The sequence below is a fragment of the Fukomys damarensis genome, unplaced genomic scaffold, assembly GCF_012274545.1.
Source record: "Fukomys damarensis isolate Sample0158 unplaced genomic scaffold, DMR_v1.0_HiC HiC_scaffold_3, whole genome shotgun sequence".
NCBI lineage: Eukaryota > Metazoa > Chordata > Mammalia > Rodentia > Bathyergidae > Fukomys > Fukomys damarensis.
In genome coordinates, this window is record NW_022900915.1 from 42,080,068 (window position 1) to 42,098,019 (window position 17,952).

At 40.6% G+C, this 17,952-nt stretch overlaps 1 protein-coding gene across 5 annotated transcripts in view; it reads left to right on the top strand.

Moving 5' to 3' along the window:
* Hapln1 (hyaluronan and proteoglycan link protein 1) overlaps positions 1-17,952 on the top strand; it is a 62,542-nt gene that overhangs the window by 39,946 nt on the left and 4,644 nt on the right. For 4 of the 5 annotated variants that reach the window (XM_010637148.2, XM_010637149.2, XM_010637147.2 and 1 more), the window contains exon 3: positions 13,267-13,638. In XM_010637148.2, the coding sequence (XP_010635450.1) occupies positions 13,267-13,638 (372 nt within the window). The remainder of the gene's footprint in view (positions 1-13,266; positions 13,639-17,952) is intronic. The other variant, XM_010637151.2, reaches the window with a different exon arrangement.

Consider the following 17,952-nt stretch of genomic DNA (forward strand, 5'->3'; position numbering starts at 1 on the left):
GTTTTATGTTACCTCTTTTGTCTTCTTAAATTTCACAATTGAAAATTTCCCCAAGATTAAATATTATCCAATCACTGTTACTTTCCTTGTAGAAACAGAAATGCTTTCCAAACCTAAGCAATATTTTCCTTTAATACCCTGAGCATGTGCACACAGATAAACCAAATTTTTGCAAGCAATAACAAGAGGAAATCTCAGAAATAAAACCTGTTCCCTTTTTTTAGTAAGTAAAATTTATTATCACCTTTCTCAAAAGATAAAAGAATTTTTAAAGGGAGAATGTTCAGAAAAATAAATAATAAAAATCCAGAATCACGGGCGGAAGTGGACCCTGCCCGCTTATCGTGGGTACTTCCTGCTTCCTCTGTGAGTTGTGAACACCACCTCCAGTCCAGGTCAACCTGAGTCACTTGATGTGACATCAGGCGCTGCATGTCCCCATGTAACATGCTACATAGTAGTGCCCGGCGCACAGTGGGTGCCGCCAAACATGTGTATGTTGAGTGACTAGTGAGCAAGACAATGGGTGTGACAAGACACCTCCCGAAGCCCAGTGTCATAACAAGGCACCGCGTGGACACACTGTGTGGGTGAGGACCTTCCGCCAGATGCGTGCAGGTACTAGTGTTGGCGGTGGCTCCCAGAAGCTAAGATCACAACAGGACTCCAGTAAAGACCGCCTGAATCAACGTCTCATCGGATAAGTGAGGAAATCAAGACCTTCAGCTGTGACTTTGGTAGTCTCACAAGGCTGATCAAAGGCAGTTTCTCTTGGCCAACGCCCCGCTTGCCAAATGTGTGCTCATCCCTCCCCTTTCTAAGAAAGCTCACCTGACGACTGCCCTCCCCCATCTCTGTCATCTTTTTCTTCATTTGTCTTTCTCTCTGCAGCACTGGCTAAACTTGTCTTGTGTAATTAACTGTGGTTCAGTACTGTGTGTCCACAGGGACACACAGCAGCCCACTAGCTCAGGGTTCTGCATTTGATGAGCAATCCTGTGTGTTCTCCGCATCGCAGGCAGTGCCTTACATGCCATAGGGGCCAACAAGGTGGGAAGGAGTCGTCTCCCTGACGCGGGCACACAGCCTGGAGGAGCTCTGGGTTCACATCCGGTCACTGCGATGCCATCCAGTTCCTTATGTAAGAGCTGCAGAGTAGCGAGCTGGGGGTGCAGAGTGGATCCAAAGGGCAGAATGAAGTTAACAATGTATGGCCACAAGCTGAGCGCCGGAGTTTAATGGGAGAGCCACACCGGTGTTATTGACCTTATGTCTTTCTCTCCTACCCAAAATTCATTTGAAATCTCTGGATCTGTTACAAAAAGTTAAATCGACCCATTTTCTCTTTTCTGAGACACAGCATGTTATTTGTAGCGTTAAAGACAAATTCTACAAATACCAGAGAATAATGTACAAATCTTTCTGAAGTAACATTTAGATAAGCATAAACATGTAAAAATTCTGTAAAATAATACCAGATAATTTTATTGTGGAATTATAAAATTAGCAACATGACTCATATTAGATGACTGATTCTCAAATTTTTAAGTGCATGATAGGAATAAAATAAAAAATGATGATAGTACAGTAATCAAATGTGCTGCTTGATCAAATAAGAATTGCCCTATATTCATATAGTAAATGAACCCGAGAAAAAAATACACAATTACATACATACATTTAGAAAAATGCACATACACAATGTGTGTGTGTGCATATATATATATATATATATATATATATATGCATAATGACTCACTTATTCAACAAATATAGTGACCAGCTACCGTATACAGGCATTAGGGTTAAAATGAAGAGCAAAATTCATATCTCTGGCTTCACTGAGCTGAGGTCTAGCAAAGATACAGACGTTCCTATGAATACAGAACTGCTGAGTGTGATGTACAGATAATGACCAGTACTATGCAGATAGAAATGCAGACTTTGCATCTACCAATGAGCACAGTTGAAGCCCCATATTCCAGTTGTCCTTACACACATGTGTACTTGAAAAATAAAAAATACAGTCATTCAGGCATGTGTTGAACACTGACTTCCTTCATTCAAAACCACTGGCTTATGTTCTGTGGAGAGATGGGTCATCTCGTCAGCAAGGTTACTGACAGTATTACAAACAACAAATAGGATAAAGTAGAGTTTAAACAGATGGCAGCCTGGGTGAACCTGGAATGAGTTACAAAGTAAATGATGCTACTATTTAGAACTTTGTATCCATGATGTAGCCATCAGTTTCTATCATAGTAGAGTTATCCCATAAAACAACATCCTCCTAATATTTCTAAACTTGATATTGAATAACTTAGAAAAATTAATTATATGTTATTCTGTAAAGTACATATTAAAACAGCAAAGTTTTATAACTTCAGGCATAAACACCTGTAATTAATAATCTTTTCAAGTAGTGACACATTCACACCGAACACATATTGTTGCTGTTTCTACAATTAGAAAGCTGTGTAAGAAGCCAGCGATTATTTGGAAACTCTCCCAAGTACCCAGAAAAAATATTGAATCGAGAATTATTTTTCTTTGTTTGCAACTCTGCAAGAGATAGTGTTGACTCAGCTAAAGCACTGACCTACAGTATAATAGATTTATGCTAAAATTATTTCAACATCCTGTTTCTCTGTTTTACCAAATATAAATAAACAATAGATTTAGATTTATTGGTTTAGGTTCTTGTTTTAAATGTAAAATGAAAACTTGCCTTTTTTATTAGAGTCATTTGAAATATAAAAGTCCACCAAAATGCCAAGAAATTAAAAACCACTCAAGAAACCATCAAACTAATAGTATCTGGGGGGAAAATGAAGTCTTTGCCATGACAATACTATTATTTCAGAAGGAAGACACTGAAAATATAAGAACCCTCGCTGTTTTAGGAAAATACTTTGAAAGGATTTCGCACATTCTGTGTTACCACACTGGCATAGTGCTGGTTTGAGTTCCTTCCGGGATGGAGATCGATTTAGTGCAGCTGTGGTAAACTTGGTTCCATTAGATACGTTGATCTCACGGTTTAATCAGTGACTAATCACCACTTGTATGCTCTCTGGGAAGTATGTTTCTCTGTCTTCAAGGACGGTGCTGTGAAGTGTGCTGAACACAATAATTGAAACAAGAATTTTCCTTAGCTTTGACAAATACTTTCCACTCGAAAGGACCATGGGCTTTGTGGATACACACACACCACACACACAATCCATCCTGTGTAGAAATGACCAAGTATGGTAGAACAAGAAACCTCGTACTACTGTGAAGTGTGCAGGCTGTGGATGGAGGAAAAAGACAATCAATCACATCTTGTTTCTAAAGAATTCTTGAAAAATTGGAAGCAAAACACGATTGAAACCTTGGGGCGAGGTGATTTCCACTACTAGCGACCCGGTAATGGTGCTTGCTTTACTTCATTGTCCTGACCCATTCCTGGAAAGCAGTGGGAATTATGTTTGTCTGTCAAACTCTGAGTCAATGGAATGGTGGAGGAAGAGCAGGTGAAAAAGACATAAAGTCATGCATTTTCCTTTTAAATTACAATACATATTACATATGTTGATCATCTTGGTATAAGATGGTAAAGATAGTTTTATGATTATCTATGATTAATAATGTTGCTAGCCCAAAATAATGAATGCCTTTTCCCTATTTTAAAAATTTTAGCATAAAGAGATAAAATTTAGTTTTCTTTCCCAGCATGATATGTATTATAAACAATTTGTCTTTTCTTTCTCTGGGAAAGTCTTATACATTATGCAGACATGTTTTTAATCTCCAAGAATCTTCTTGATTATGTTTGTGTAATCAGCTTGTTTTGTCTTTTATACAGCTAATAGCAAAAGGTCTTAATTAGCTTTAAATACTGAAAAGTTAGTTAGATGGCTAATGCTTCATGTAGATGTTTCCAGGTAAACAGACACCTTATTTTCAAAGATGGATCATGTAGTTAGCTTTTTAGATACTGCACACAATCTAACAAAATTTGCTCCCAAATCAAGCTTCTTTTTCTTTGCCCTTTTTTCTTATAACTAATTATTTGGCCCTCTTATAAAATTGAATAATAAATAGAAGTGAATTAATATATGAATAAAAATATAAAAAGTAATGTTAAGGGATGGGGGAAAGGGGGAGAGAGAGAGACACACACACCCAGGGTCAGAGGGCTGAACTCCATTAGAGGACAGACAGGGAAGGGCTCTCCAAGCAGAAAGAATCATCCTAACACCAGAGACAGGAGCAAAAGACAGTCACCTCAAAAACCAGAAGCTGAGAGTTCCAGGTAGAAAGAAGTGAAAATGAAAATTCTCTAGAACAGCATTGCTTGTGCAGATGAAGCCTGGCAATGGCGTAGATGTGGCTTTCAGATGAAAATGGAAGAACCAGGCAAGGGGAAACTACTGTACTCTGTACATGGTTCAGAGGACAGAGTTCAGATTCCATTCTAAACACACAGTTAAAAGGTGACAGAATGACACGCTTTCCATGTATGGAAGGCCACGTGACTATGGCACGATAGCAGGCCAGGAGTGCAGGGGAGCTGACCTTCCAGAGGGGTTTGAGGAAGTTCCTATGTGAAATCATAGCAGCCCGACTGAAGATGGTAACAACGGAAAGGGACAGAGATGAAAGACTTTTACAACACAGTCGTAAAATTGGCAGTACTTCCTGAAAGATCAAGTGCAGAGACTAAGGACTGGAAGAAAATTGGATGCATGATGAAGACATAAACTAAATGGTGGAAGACTGGGGGAAAACAAGCAGGTTTGTAAACAAAGGCAGGGATTTAATGTAAGTATTTGACATCCAGTGCGTGACCAGAAGCTAGAACGATTTACTAGTTTGGTGCTAATGAAAGTATTGGCATTATCATCACCTCAGTGGAATTTGCAGCTCTGGACCAGATATGGTAACCTATCGAGTTGGAATGTACAGGTAGAGGGAGAGAGACCAGTCTGCTCTCAGCCTTGGAGATCTCCACTACCGACATGGGGTAAAGAAGGATGCTGAGCTCACAGATTTACTTCCCACGGTCTACATCCTGAGCCCTCGTGTGGGAAATTGCTTTCATATAGTTTTTTTAAGGTCTAAATTAGTGGCAAGCATAAAGAGGTAAGCAGTTTTTACATTAAAACTTACACTTGTAGTCTTCATAAAATATCCAGGGATATTTTCCCATCTGTCCTAGTCCTGTAGCGCAGCATCCATGGGGACCCGAGTCTGCTGCCTCTTCGAAGGCTCCAGGGCTCCCACTGGTCACTGTCCTCCCACTCTGCTCTTCCCAGGTCCATGAAGCTTCCTGCATTTCTTGAAACTGTGCCTGACCTGTGACTGGTCTTTTGTTTTGTTTCAGCACTCACTTAATACCTGACTCATGAGGGGGTCCGGACTCATGACTGTTCATTAAGTAAAGACGTAAACACTCCCTTCTTTTTCCTTTCTTCCTTGGGATTGACTCTGCAGTGGGACTACCCTGATGGATTTCGTGCTGAGGGAAGACTTTAAACTTATCCTTGCATAAAATGAATTTTGCAAATTATACATGAGGATCTTACCCTTCACCAAGAGCGGAAGTGGTCAGAGTAGAAAGAAGAGGACTGAGGTCTAACCCTTCACTGCATGAAGGCACATTTTCAGTCATATGAAGGAGTGTGTGCGGAATTACAGACCAATGGGGAAGAGTGCCTCGTGTTCTGGTCTCTCTATAACCTTTGAAACAAGCCGCTATCAAAGTTAAAATCCCAGAAACTGTGTTTAAATCTAGAATGTTACTCAACAAATTAGTGAAATGTTCAAATTATGCTTTCTCCTCTGCTCCTTAATCTCTCTGTAACAGTGATAACCCAGCTTGGTTTTGTTCTCTGTCTGAAATAACAACAGTTTAATACTAGTTCTTTATCGGCAGATCTTTGATTTCAGAGATGAATCAGAATTCTGAAAATTATTCAACTCTGAGTTGATAAGGATACTAAAATTATGCCTTGTTCTGGGATCAAATTTATCAGACTTAAAGGAGGGTAAGATGGCAGCACTCCCACTAGATCAGAGATGGAGACTGACGGCAATGGTAATCTGCTAATGAAAACGTTTAGAATCACCTGCTACGTACAAAGTACAACGGCTCATCTCACTCAGCCCTGACAGCACTGTGTTGGGATGGTTTTCTCCATGGGAGCTGGGAGGACCAAGTTGCCCACCACAGATACAGGGTGATTAGGTAGAGATTCAAACTAGGCAGTGTGGTTCTTATGCTCCAAAACCCTCCTAGGACATAGACAGCCGCCATCTGAGACTTTTTTTTTTTTGTACTTTTTGAGTCAAGTAATTGATAAAATGGCCCACATTTATTCTACTTGCTTTAGGTTACCATGGTCCAGGAGAAACAAGTCACTGTGAAAAGAAAGTTTGGTCTTGGGCTTTTCCCAAGAACTAATATGTTGATTTTTAACAGGAATAAGAAAATGAATTAGGTGGGGGTGGCAGCAAAAATATATATATTCTACCCAAATAATGAATGCCTGAAACCCTCAACAAAATTAAAGGGGAGCAGACAGCAATTGGGAGGTAGAGACAGGGCTAATGCTAGAGATAGGCCTTTTAAGGCATCTATGGCATTGGGTGTCTTGAAGGGAATAGTTATACCTGCCCCATTAAGGAGCACCAAGAGATGATGAGCTGCCGATTTCTAGGAGCCAGTACTTTCTAGGATCTGGGTCTTAACACAGAGAAGACAGTGTCCAGGGCAGGAGCTCTATGTGTGCCTGGCCCTCCTAATACATTCAGTAACACTATGGCTAAGAGTGAAGGACAACTGGACACACACTGCAGGCCAGGAAATATGCTGAGTTCTTAGTGGGGGCTCTCCTCATTGGACCATCACAGGGACCCCGGAAAGAAGATATCTCAACTCCATTTCTCTGATCAGGAAACTGAGGCACAGAAAGGTCGGGTGACCCAGTGTACGAGATAGAGTCCATGCACTTAACTAGCTCCCTTAACTGCTAAGAAACTGCTAAGAAACTGCTAAAGGAAATGTTAATTCATGTGGAAAGGCAAAACCCCACAAAGAACTCTGTCAGCAAAGCAGAACCAAACTCCCTTCTCACACTTTGCTTCTTCCTGCTATAAAAAGATGAAGAAAAGGGAATTGAAAAGGAAAAACTTCAGGATATTAACACAGCTTCAGATGTACATCTGAAAACTGTGATTTTTAAACAATATTCATTTGATTCCTCAGAGCCTCTTGGGACCTCTTAGATGTACATTTAACAGAGAGACCTGTCTGTGTCAGCTCTATACGGCTGAGCCCTTTCTAAGATACCCTTTAATTGGAAAGATTCCCTGTTCTGAAAAAAATAAAAGGTTACCATAAGTGAACCTGCAGGCTCTCTAGGTAATCATTTATGACCTGCATCTCCCAAGATGAGAATGTTGTGGTGTTGGACAGTTTCCATCATGGGAAGCAATTCAGCCAGAAGCAAGGGAGGAAGAGGGCTCTGCTCAGGACTGGAGGGCGCCCCTTGGAATCACATCAGCTAGTGCTGGTCCCTCGGGAAGAGCGCAGGCCGTGGCAGACTGTGAAAATGCAATTGGAGGCAATGTTGTGTAGCTGTGGGCTGACGGAAAGAGCAAGACACAGATATGACACAGTGGCTAGAGAGGAGGTAGCCGCTGGCAGGAGGGAAAGGAGGGATGGTGAAGAAGACGGGAAAAGCATGATCTTTAAGTCTGTGAGACCAGAGGACAGGGTCACAATGATGGAAAACAGCGCAATCACGTTACACCGAGGAGCAATCTTCATAGGGTCTTATTTTCAGCACTGGATTTTCCATTATAATTCCAGAATAGACAACAATCTACATCCTCGGCAACAATGTCATCTAGAAATAGGAAAATGGAACATAACTTTCATGTTTTAAAGGCATACTTGTTTGAAGAAACCATTTTCATTAACGGAGCAGTAAATCTTCTGCAAAAATATGATCTGACAATTACAACAATATATCAGAACTGCGGCTGTCCGCTCCTTGTGTTTCTTTCAGTAGGCGTGCTGACATAGTTGCGTTTGTTTATTGTATTCCCTGAACTTTTCAGCTTATTTCATACATTTTTAGCTTGTGCATATGCAATACATTCACAGGGTGAAAATTCCTTAAAAGTATGAAAATGTGCACCTTGAGAATCCCCACATGTTCTTCTATCTAGAGTCCCCCTGACCTCCTGAGGTGCCAAGGTTGTTAGTTTCTTGTGAATATTTTCAGGTGTCATTTCTGCAGGCTTACGAATTTACAAAAAAAGGCCATGGACATATCCATGAGTGGATATCCACATGTCCGTGGACTATGGATCTGCAGGTTAAAGTTTGAACTCCAGATGTGAGAAAAGATGGGGCAGGGACACCTTTAAGATTTCCAGTGCTCATCATCAAGTAGGGGAGGGGGCAGATCAAGGATGAGATCATTTCTCTACTGCCCCTTCAGATCTGCTCTTGTAGAGAAGAGACTCAGAACCCTCTGCATTCAAGAATTCACAGGGGAAGCAAATTATAGCTTTATCTTTAACAAATTAAAAATAACTGCCCTCCAAAGTGACAGGAGAGGCTGAGCAGCAGGGAGGCAGCAGAGATAAGACAGTCAGCAGTGAAGCTTTCCCACCCCAACCACTTGGACCCATCAAAGGTGGGCCAGCAGAGATGGTGCCTCCACTCAGGTGTGGGCATGCTGCTGTGAGCCTCATTCCAGTCTCCGAAAACTATCACAATAACTACAAAGTTAAAGGTTAATGACGAAGGGACTCCCTTTCCTGAATAACCTATTCTACTCAGTGTACCGTGTGAGGTACCATAAGAGACAAAATAGCGACATTATGGATTCTATTTCAATATTGTTTCTTTAATGCACATAGCTATTTTTAGAAAGCATTTTCACTGTAGAGCTACAGCAAGCTCAGGAATCCGCGCCTCCTGCCAGACCCCAGCGCAGCCCTGCAGTCATTAGCACTCGCTGTGTGCCAGGCTCTGTGTCGCTGCAGGAGGGACGATGGAGACAAGACAGCGATTGCTGCCAATAGAGCGTGGTGAGCACAGCGACAAGGATTCAGATCCACCCCGATGCTCACTCTCCCACAGGTCTCGGCTGCCCTAAGGAAAATCAGTTTCCGAAGCGCTTGTCTTACACATCCAAACATACCAAGGTGGCAAACAAATGTCACAAAAGGAAGTGTTTTTAAGCCTTGTGCATTTTTTCTCAAATGACTCATCACAGAGTTGAGAAGTGTATACAAGCCTGTGAGTCTGGAAGGTCAGAGAGAAATTAACTTTCTATTTGGGGCAATGAAAATATGGTGGAAATCGTAGGGGCAGTAGTTGCACAACACAGTGGTGAAAGGAATTAATAGCACTGGACTGCACAGTGAAACATGGGCAAGACAATAAATGTGTAGTGTACCTAACCGTGACAATGAGTTTAAATGTTGGAGGATGGAGGTGGAGTGTTTTTCTAGAAGAGGTATTTTATTGCCCTTATTTAGCATGTTGCTTAGACATCTTTTTAAAAAGACTGTTCTCTAGTTTTTTTTTTAATTGTTCTAAGAAATTCAAAATTTGGGTTTACTTTACCTATACACCAGAGCGGAAAGTAAGCAATGTCAGACTGGTTATCTTGTTCAATCCATAATTCATCTCAGAAAGGCAAAGTTTGATCTATCCATAGCACCTTCTCCTTTTTTTCTGTCACCTGTATTTCTCTGTTTGTGACCCGCCCTGACCCTGGAGAAAGAATCCACTTTCAATAGAACTGAGGACAGTAAGCAGTGGTCCAATACCGTATTTCTGATATATTTGTCTGCAATTGTTTCTGTGCTGTTGTTTAAGACTTCATCTAAAGTACAGAGCAGGTACAAATATCAGTTGTTTGGTCCTCCCTGGCTTTCATTATCTGCTTAAGAAAATGCCGTCCTACGGATTCCACAGCAGAATTGTGTGAAGTCAGAACAAGGCCCCCTGATTCAGTGATTCTGGCTGCTTCTCACTAGGCCCTGCTGTTTTCTCTGGGCTGGGAAGGGCATCAGATCATTCAGTCCACCGAGAGTGACCCTCGGGATATAAACAGGAAGTTCTGTAGTTATAAATTTTACTTTTTAAAAATCCAGCCTCTCTCTAGCTATACTTGATTTCCCCGGTTAACTGTGTATCTTGAATATTTTCGTTCCTTTAAGTGTGCCGCCACGGTCTTCAGCGGAAGTGTCTGTGTACCACTGTCTTCAATGAAAGGAAAAGGAAAGATGTACACGTTTAGGCTTACTTTTATTTATTATTTCATGTTTTTAGAAGGAAAATAAGCAAGATTCATCCTGATGATCAAGATTGAAATGCATATGCAATGGTTGTGTTGATCCAACAGTCTGGATTTAAGCAAGAATTCAAACTGATCCAGCTGTTGCATCCGCTGATGAGACCCAAGACACTCTCGGCAGCACGCGGACGTCGGCAGCTCGCTTGCTTCCCTGTCCTGCGGCCTGTGCTGCTTCTCTCCCCTCTCCAGCTTAGTGCGTTTCTGGGTCGGTGCCTGTGTGGCAGCCTAGGACACACACGTTAGGCTCAGTGCTCTCACGACTCAGATGCGTGAAGCCAGGGTGTGCGGGGACCCGCAGCAGAGCCCAGAACCCCTGGGCCGCTGCCTCATGCTAGTTCTGCTCATCTTTCTGTTCTGGAACAGGCCACTCTCTCCAGCAGCGCTTCATGCTCTGTAGTCTGCAGTGTGGAAGTTTGGAAAACAAGAAAATTAAAAACATTGCTTTGGAGGCCAGGTGGACAGTTATCTCAATGGGCATCAGGGGCTGTTAGGCACCAAATACGTTGTGTGCCTTCCTGAGGTTCTGTGGGTTTCAGCCACAGGTCTCTATTACCTGAAGCCCTCCCTACAGAAGTAAGAACCCCAGCATTTTATATATTTGTGAAGAAGTAATTTTGTATAAAGTCAGTGGATTTTTTGCATCTGCTCTGTGTTCAATATTATACCATATGCAAAATGCCAGAGCAGAAGTAAAACAAATCAGAAGCCTACACATCTAAAATACTTCAAAACAGTGTGCAGTTCTCCATAGGAAACAATTAGAAGTCTCACTCCATATATGAGACTTTCGATCTTTGAGCTAGTTCTTTAGTTTATAAAACAGTCCAACCTTGTGTTCATTCTGGAAACCCCTATGATTACACCAAGCCGCACAAATTTCTAATTCTCTTGTACAACACAGGTGGTGTGTGTATGTTATTTATCTTTACCCCCATGTGATTCAAAACTGTACCAGTAGTTGAAAGCATGGGAGATTAATGTATGCAGTTATACTCAGTAGCGGGCAGCATCATACTTGGGCGGTACTGAGGAAGGACTGTGTTCAGGGGCAGTTAGCATTAGGGCTTCCTCACCTCTGGTCAGCCTTTGCTCTGTGTGCTGAGATGGGTTTGGCCCACTGTATATAACAGGATGCATCACTGTCCCTAATTCACACACGAAAAATCTCAAGGCTCAGTTGTACCACTTGCCAAAGAGCTAGGAAGAGATGAAGTTAGAGCAAGGTCTACACCAAGGAAACGCCTCATTGTCAATTGCCATAATAATATCTATCTCAGTGACCTGGGACGTTAGCTCTGACTTTTACTAAACTTATGGCCTCATGGATATGAGACTTTTTGGAGCTGTGGGCTACATCTAAACTCATGTCCTGAAATGGGAAGCTCAGCTCACAGAGTTCTACCTAGATGCTAGGAAATGTCCCCTATGCCGACCAGGAATTACTGAGAAAATCTACCCCCTAGCACCTTTTCTTTCCCCTACAAAAAAAGACTAGAGATACTTAAATAGAACTTGGGTGCAATCACTGGGGATATTGGAGGGGAAAGTAATACGTAGCATGGAGTTGGAGACAGATTTCTCTTTCCCCACTTCATATTCTCTTATCCTGAATAAGAAGATAAAGAATAGTACATTAATGAAATGTTTGGTGAACTGAGTTTGTGATTCATTATAACTATATACTAAACAAAGTCATTATTCTCTCATCATTATTTATGGAAAGTGGGAACATTGATGTCTTTGTTAGACTTTTCATTTTCTGAGGTTTGGGGCTCTCTATAAATGGAACTGTAAATATGCTCACTAAAGTAGAAATGCTATATCTTGTTTTGGGGATTTTTTGGGAAGGCATGTTTTATTTGCAATCCTGGATCATATGTATATGTGCCATTAAGTAAGTTTTGAGATCCATCCACCTCACGGTGAGCGGCTGCTCTTCCTGGGGTTTGTAGATCTCAAATGCCTCATGGCCAAGAACTAGTGACACCAGCAGGAGAGCTATCTGTGGACATGAGTTGGGAGTTATTACATTGCTTCTCATTTTCAGCACTAGCACATCCTCCACAGACCTTGTCAAGGTCAAAAGCACAAAGTACTAGGCAGGGAAGTCCCGAGAAAGCCAAGATCTGACAAATACAGAACAGCTGAGCTGCTGACTTGGCAGATCTGGAATACTAGGGTGTTCTGTGGAAGGCAGTCAAAGCCGGGCAGCAGGGAAGGCAGAAAACCAAAGGAAAGGTGGAAGTGATAAGAGAATTGTACAGTAAGACATTTCAGACAGCAGAAACAGGGGTTGGAGGACATTTAAAGGAAGTAAGGAAGCAAGTCATTAGCTAGCTAATCAGGAAATGAGTAGAATTATGGGTATATTTCTAACATTAAAAGTTGAAAGAATATGCTTCTGAATCTTCTGGAACTTGTCAGCAGCATTCATTTAAAATATCTTTCTGATGTTTAGCCCTTGTGGGAAAATAAAAATGAAAGGCAAACCTAGCTGGGCTTACTTTGCAAGTTTTGGGCTTATATTCTGCCCAATATGCATCTTCATCTTTATTTTTGGTACTTAAATGAAGAAAAATGGTGCCAGAAAAAAATGAATGGAATGTATTATGAAATCAATGAACTTCAGATGGCTGTCGGTCTTGAATCCAGGATTTCTTCATGAGCGTAAAGCAAATCCTTCCTTTTCTTAGTGGTTGAGCAGTCACAACTACCTTAGAGATACCTTTCAGGTGTCAGAGGCACTGTTCTATCTGATCCAAAGCGATTCTATAGAAGAGATAATCACCCAAGCTATTCTTTTTATCAAATACACTGTGTATTTGCGTATTTCATTGTACCAAAAGATATCTGAAAGTATGTGAATGGTTCTTTTCTTTTTCTTCCTTTTCAATTACAGTAGAAAATGGCCCCCATCTACTCGTGCAAGCAGAACAAGCCAAAGTCTTCTCCCACAGGGGCAGCAATGTCACACTGCCATGCAAATTTTATCGAAACCCCGCAGCATTTGGCTCGGGACTCCACAAGATCCGAATTAAGTGGACCAAGCTAACTTCAGATTACCTCAAGGAAGTGGATGTTTTTGTTTCCATGGGCTACCATAAGAAAACCTATGGAGGCTACCAGGGGAGAGTGTTCCTGAAGGGAGGCAGTGACAATGATGCCTCTCTGGTCATCATGGACCTCACCCTGGAGGATTATGGGAGGTACAAGTGTGAGGTGATTGAAGGCTTGGAAGATGACACTGCTGTGGTCTCACTAGACTTGCAAGGTAGGTATCTGTTCAGCAGCTTAAACTGAAAAATGGTAATTTCTCATGGCTCCTTTTGTTTCATGAAAGGTAATGTGCAGTGGTTACCATAGTAATTAATAGAGTGAAAAACCAGAAGTCTAGGCCTAAGGTATTTTTCCATTATTTTGTACTTTGCAGTCTGCCTGTGATTTCAGCTTTCATATTTGAAATGTACACACAATGCTTATGCACACAGCTGAATATGTTCCCAACCAGGGAAAACGTGCAGTGGAACTGAAATAATAATTTTCAGAAATTCCCTTACATGGTACAGAATTTAAATCCCAACATACAATTATTGAGAAATTCATAATGGGTTCTTTTTTATTATGCTTCTAAAATGATCTCAGCTTCAAAATAATGGCAAGTTTTGTAAAGAACATCTATACTGAATTGCTTGGAATTATATTCTATAAAATTACTGCAAAAACTCAATTTAACAAAAAACTAACCTCTTTACTTAAATAAACTCACTAAGTGAAGAAGTACTTGTTTAATGGCCCAGGGCCTTTAGGACACTGTATACAAAATGATCGAGGCATTTTGGAAACGGGAGAGTTCTGTGTCTTGAATATATGTAATATATTTGATAGTTTCTAACACCAACTTGTGTGCAAATCTCTACAAGGAAAAGTGTCCTTTCCAAGTCGGCCTCCCTTCTGTGGAGAAATGTCACTGTTGCTTTTCCTGTGTATCTCAAGTCACCTGACACTTCACAGAATCCAGGAATATTTTACATTGAACAATGAATTTTGGCTGCATGGGCATAGTACTTTCCTTTCATAAAGCTGTAGGTGTGTGTGTATTTACTAGAAGCCCATTTCATCTTCTAGTACAGATTTGTGGCTTTCAAAACAAAACACAGTTTGCTCCACTAGCATATCACTAGAGAGCCAACTTTCTGAAGCCTGTACAAGTCTATCACAGACTTGTGAGTGTCATATATCTTGTGAATCGTAGCATGTTATAAATGCATTCCGGGGACTTCACCGGCCTTCCCCTGGGTAATCCTTGACTCCTGGTAGCATATCAAGTAAGTTTTTCAGTTCTTCTTTACTGACTCTAGTATCTATGAACTTTAGGATTATTTGGGGTGGAAGGAAACTGGCTTAGAGAAGACAGTCACCAAATATTAACAACCAGTTTCTGTTATCCAAGGAACAGTGATAGGTAATAACTGATAATCATAAAGCATCTCTTTTGCTTATGTGGTTGACCATAGCTTTCCAGCTCTTATGTACATAATCCCCAAACCTCAATTAGTCTGGGCTAGCCCAGACTATGTGGAAATTGTCCTTAGGTTATTGGCTAAGCTCTTATCCTTATGGATTTTATTTTATTGTGTGGCTATCATTATAATGTTTTGTAATTTCATTTTAAAATACAAAATCCTTATATAGCCCAGAATCTTGGCTAAAGTAAAGCTTTCTAATTATTACCAATTAATTACATTATTAGAAAAACAACCAACAAGAAATAAGTATTATATTAATATAACATAGATAATGTTACTAGAAATTCAATAAGTAGCTTTACAAAATTCATTGCAGCAATCAATAAATATATTTAAAAATATTAAAATTATATTTGTTCTCTCAATCTGGTGAAAATGAGGCCAGATACATAAAGATAAAGTCTTAGAAATGACAAAAATATTCAGATATGTTCATAGTTCTAGTAGATACTAGAAGAGACACTAAGGAAAGAAAAATTATTTCTACTACATGGTCTTTGCCTTATTACTGAAGTATTTACTTTGTGGCATTATCTTATGGGGTTATGCATACTTATATGTATACCAGGATACTAAAATTATTTATATATGTAACAAATTATTGTTTATCAACAAATAGGATAATTTGGGATGCACAATTATTAATCTTAAAAATATTTCCTCAAAAATATACTAATCCCTTCAGATATTTTATATTACTGTTTTCCACGGGATGTATCATTCTCATTCTTCTCCTTTGTAGTGATGCATACCAGCACTTCATAGAAAAGAGAAGAGCTTTTCGTTATTTTTGACATAAAAACCCAAAGGATAAGTGAATTAGATACAATCATAGACCCTTATTTCCTGCCCATAAGTTTAACTTTTCTGATGTTTGCAATACTGCATGAAAGCCACAATTGATCTAAAATTCAGCTATAGGAATTGTAAGTTTTCCCATAAAGCCAAGAAGTATTCTGCAGTTGAGTGTTGAAATCTTAACTAGCTGAGAGGGAAATACGCAAATAAATTACTAACATACAGTTCCAGCATCATCCTCACTTGGGAAACACATGAATGTTGAACTGCACTTGCTATGTGTATAGAATGTAGTGAAACTTTACAGCTTGGGCTATTCAGACACCGAAGCTGAGCTTGATTTACCTGGCGTGTGGTCTTTCCAGCATCATCAAACACTGATTAAAATTTGTTAAGTAAATCTTTTTAGTACAATCAGTGAGTCCCATTTTAACATAAAATTTCTCTTTGGCTTTAGGAACTGATTGTATGAAGTTATGTTAACTTGGAAAGCAACTAAAATAAAATACATTACACTGGATTTAAAACTACACCAATTGTATGTCAGTAACATGCAATAGGCAACCAAGGAAAAATTCCTAAAGCAATTATTTTCTTAATGCCCGTGAGAGTCTGCCACAGTACACTATAGTGAATTTCAACCTACCAGCTTTTCCAGGGCTCTGAAATTATTATAAATTAAAATATCCTGCATTTTCCAGTGCCACCACCTTGAGACATTAGGGAAAGGGAAGCCAACCCAAACAGAAGATGTTGCAGACGTACATGGTGAATGTTTAAACTTTTAAAATGTATTACAGGAAAAGACACATTGCCATCAATCCCCGAATACTCTCCCTTGCTTTGTGCTTTGAACACCTCATCCCGTTCTTCTTGGCACTTTCTGAAGCAGCTCTGGAAGTCCCCTTTCATGAGTGTCTTCACAAGGTATAACCAAAACTACAGCGAGTGTTCTGCTGAGTGCCACCCAACAGAAAGGCAGGCTCAGAAAATGCTCACGAGCCTCGTTCCCTGGCTCGGGCCCTGTGCACCTTCTGCTCCTCCCCACAGTCAAAATGACCATGATAGCGAAATATTTTTAGTTGATTCAGAACTCCTTGGCCGCCAGGAAAGTGCAAGTGAAGACACTGATGAAGAAGGACTTCCAGAGCTGCTGCAGGAAGTGGTAAGAACCATGGGATGAGCGCGCGCAAATCTCTAAGCGAGGGAGAGTATTACGAGAGGAGTGAATGCCAGGGCATGTTTTGCTGTAAATTTTAAACATTGTAAACATTCACTCTGCATTCTGATCACAACTTACAGTTTCTTCCCTCTTTAGATTTAGGTTCATAGAGATTTTCTGTCACTTGAGTTGTAGCTGCCAAGAGACCCTCCAGTGGATGTGCTGCCTGGGAGTCCTCCCTTCTCCTCTGGCTGTGCTCCTTCCTACACATCCCTGGCAAGAACCTGCACAGGCGGAATGGGATTGGGAAGCCTAGGAGCTCTGCCTCAGGGCCGGTGCCAGCTGCACCACACTGAGGACAACCATGGCTTCCAAAGACGTTTGACACACGAGACCTGGTTCAGACTGGAAATTTCCCTTTGCAGTGTCTCCCAGGACAATTTACAGAAGGAAATGTCTCCTGTGTGCCACTTGTGCTGTTGTGTATCTTGTCCAGGTCTGCAGTCTCAGATTGTGTGGGACAAGCCCTTCAGTTACTGGCTCGGTGGGATGAACTTGTGCTTTCCACATGCTGAAACATAAGTTGTTTCAAAGCATATTATAAACAATACACTCATTCCAAATTAATTGCCTTATGTTAATGATGGGGAAGGTGCTTTGACATATACTTTTATATAAGTCCAGTAGTGGGCTTGAACATCTCTAGCCCATTTTTTTATGTTGCATATTGAGACAAGGTCTGGCAAAATCACTAAATTACCTGGACTGGGCTAGAACTTGAGATCCTCCTGCCTCAGCCTCAAATGAAAGAAATGTGGGACCCACAGTCCTTCTGTATGTCCAGTATATGAAACAAGTTTGCTTTCTTAATCTGGTAGTTTAGGACATTGTGCTGGATGTTGTGAGACAGCTCTATGTCTCCCATCGTTGTTTCATCCAAAGAAATGTCTTTGAAAACCACTGCCTCTTCCCAGGCAATCAAAAGCCAAATGACAGCACCTGTACTTGCTTAGGGCTTCAGCAGTGACCAGCCACTGATGCCTTTTCTGTAGCTGCCTTGTATAAGTTCAGGAAACCGTTCTTTTTTTTTTTTTTTTTT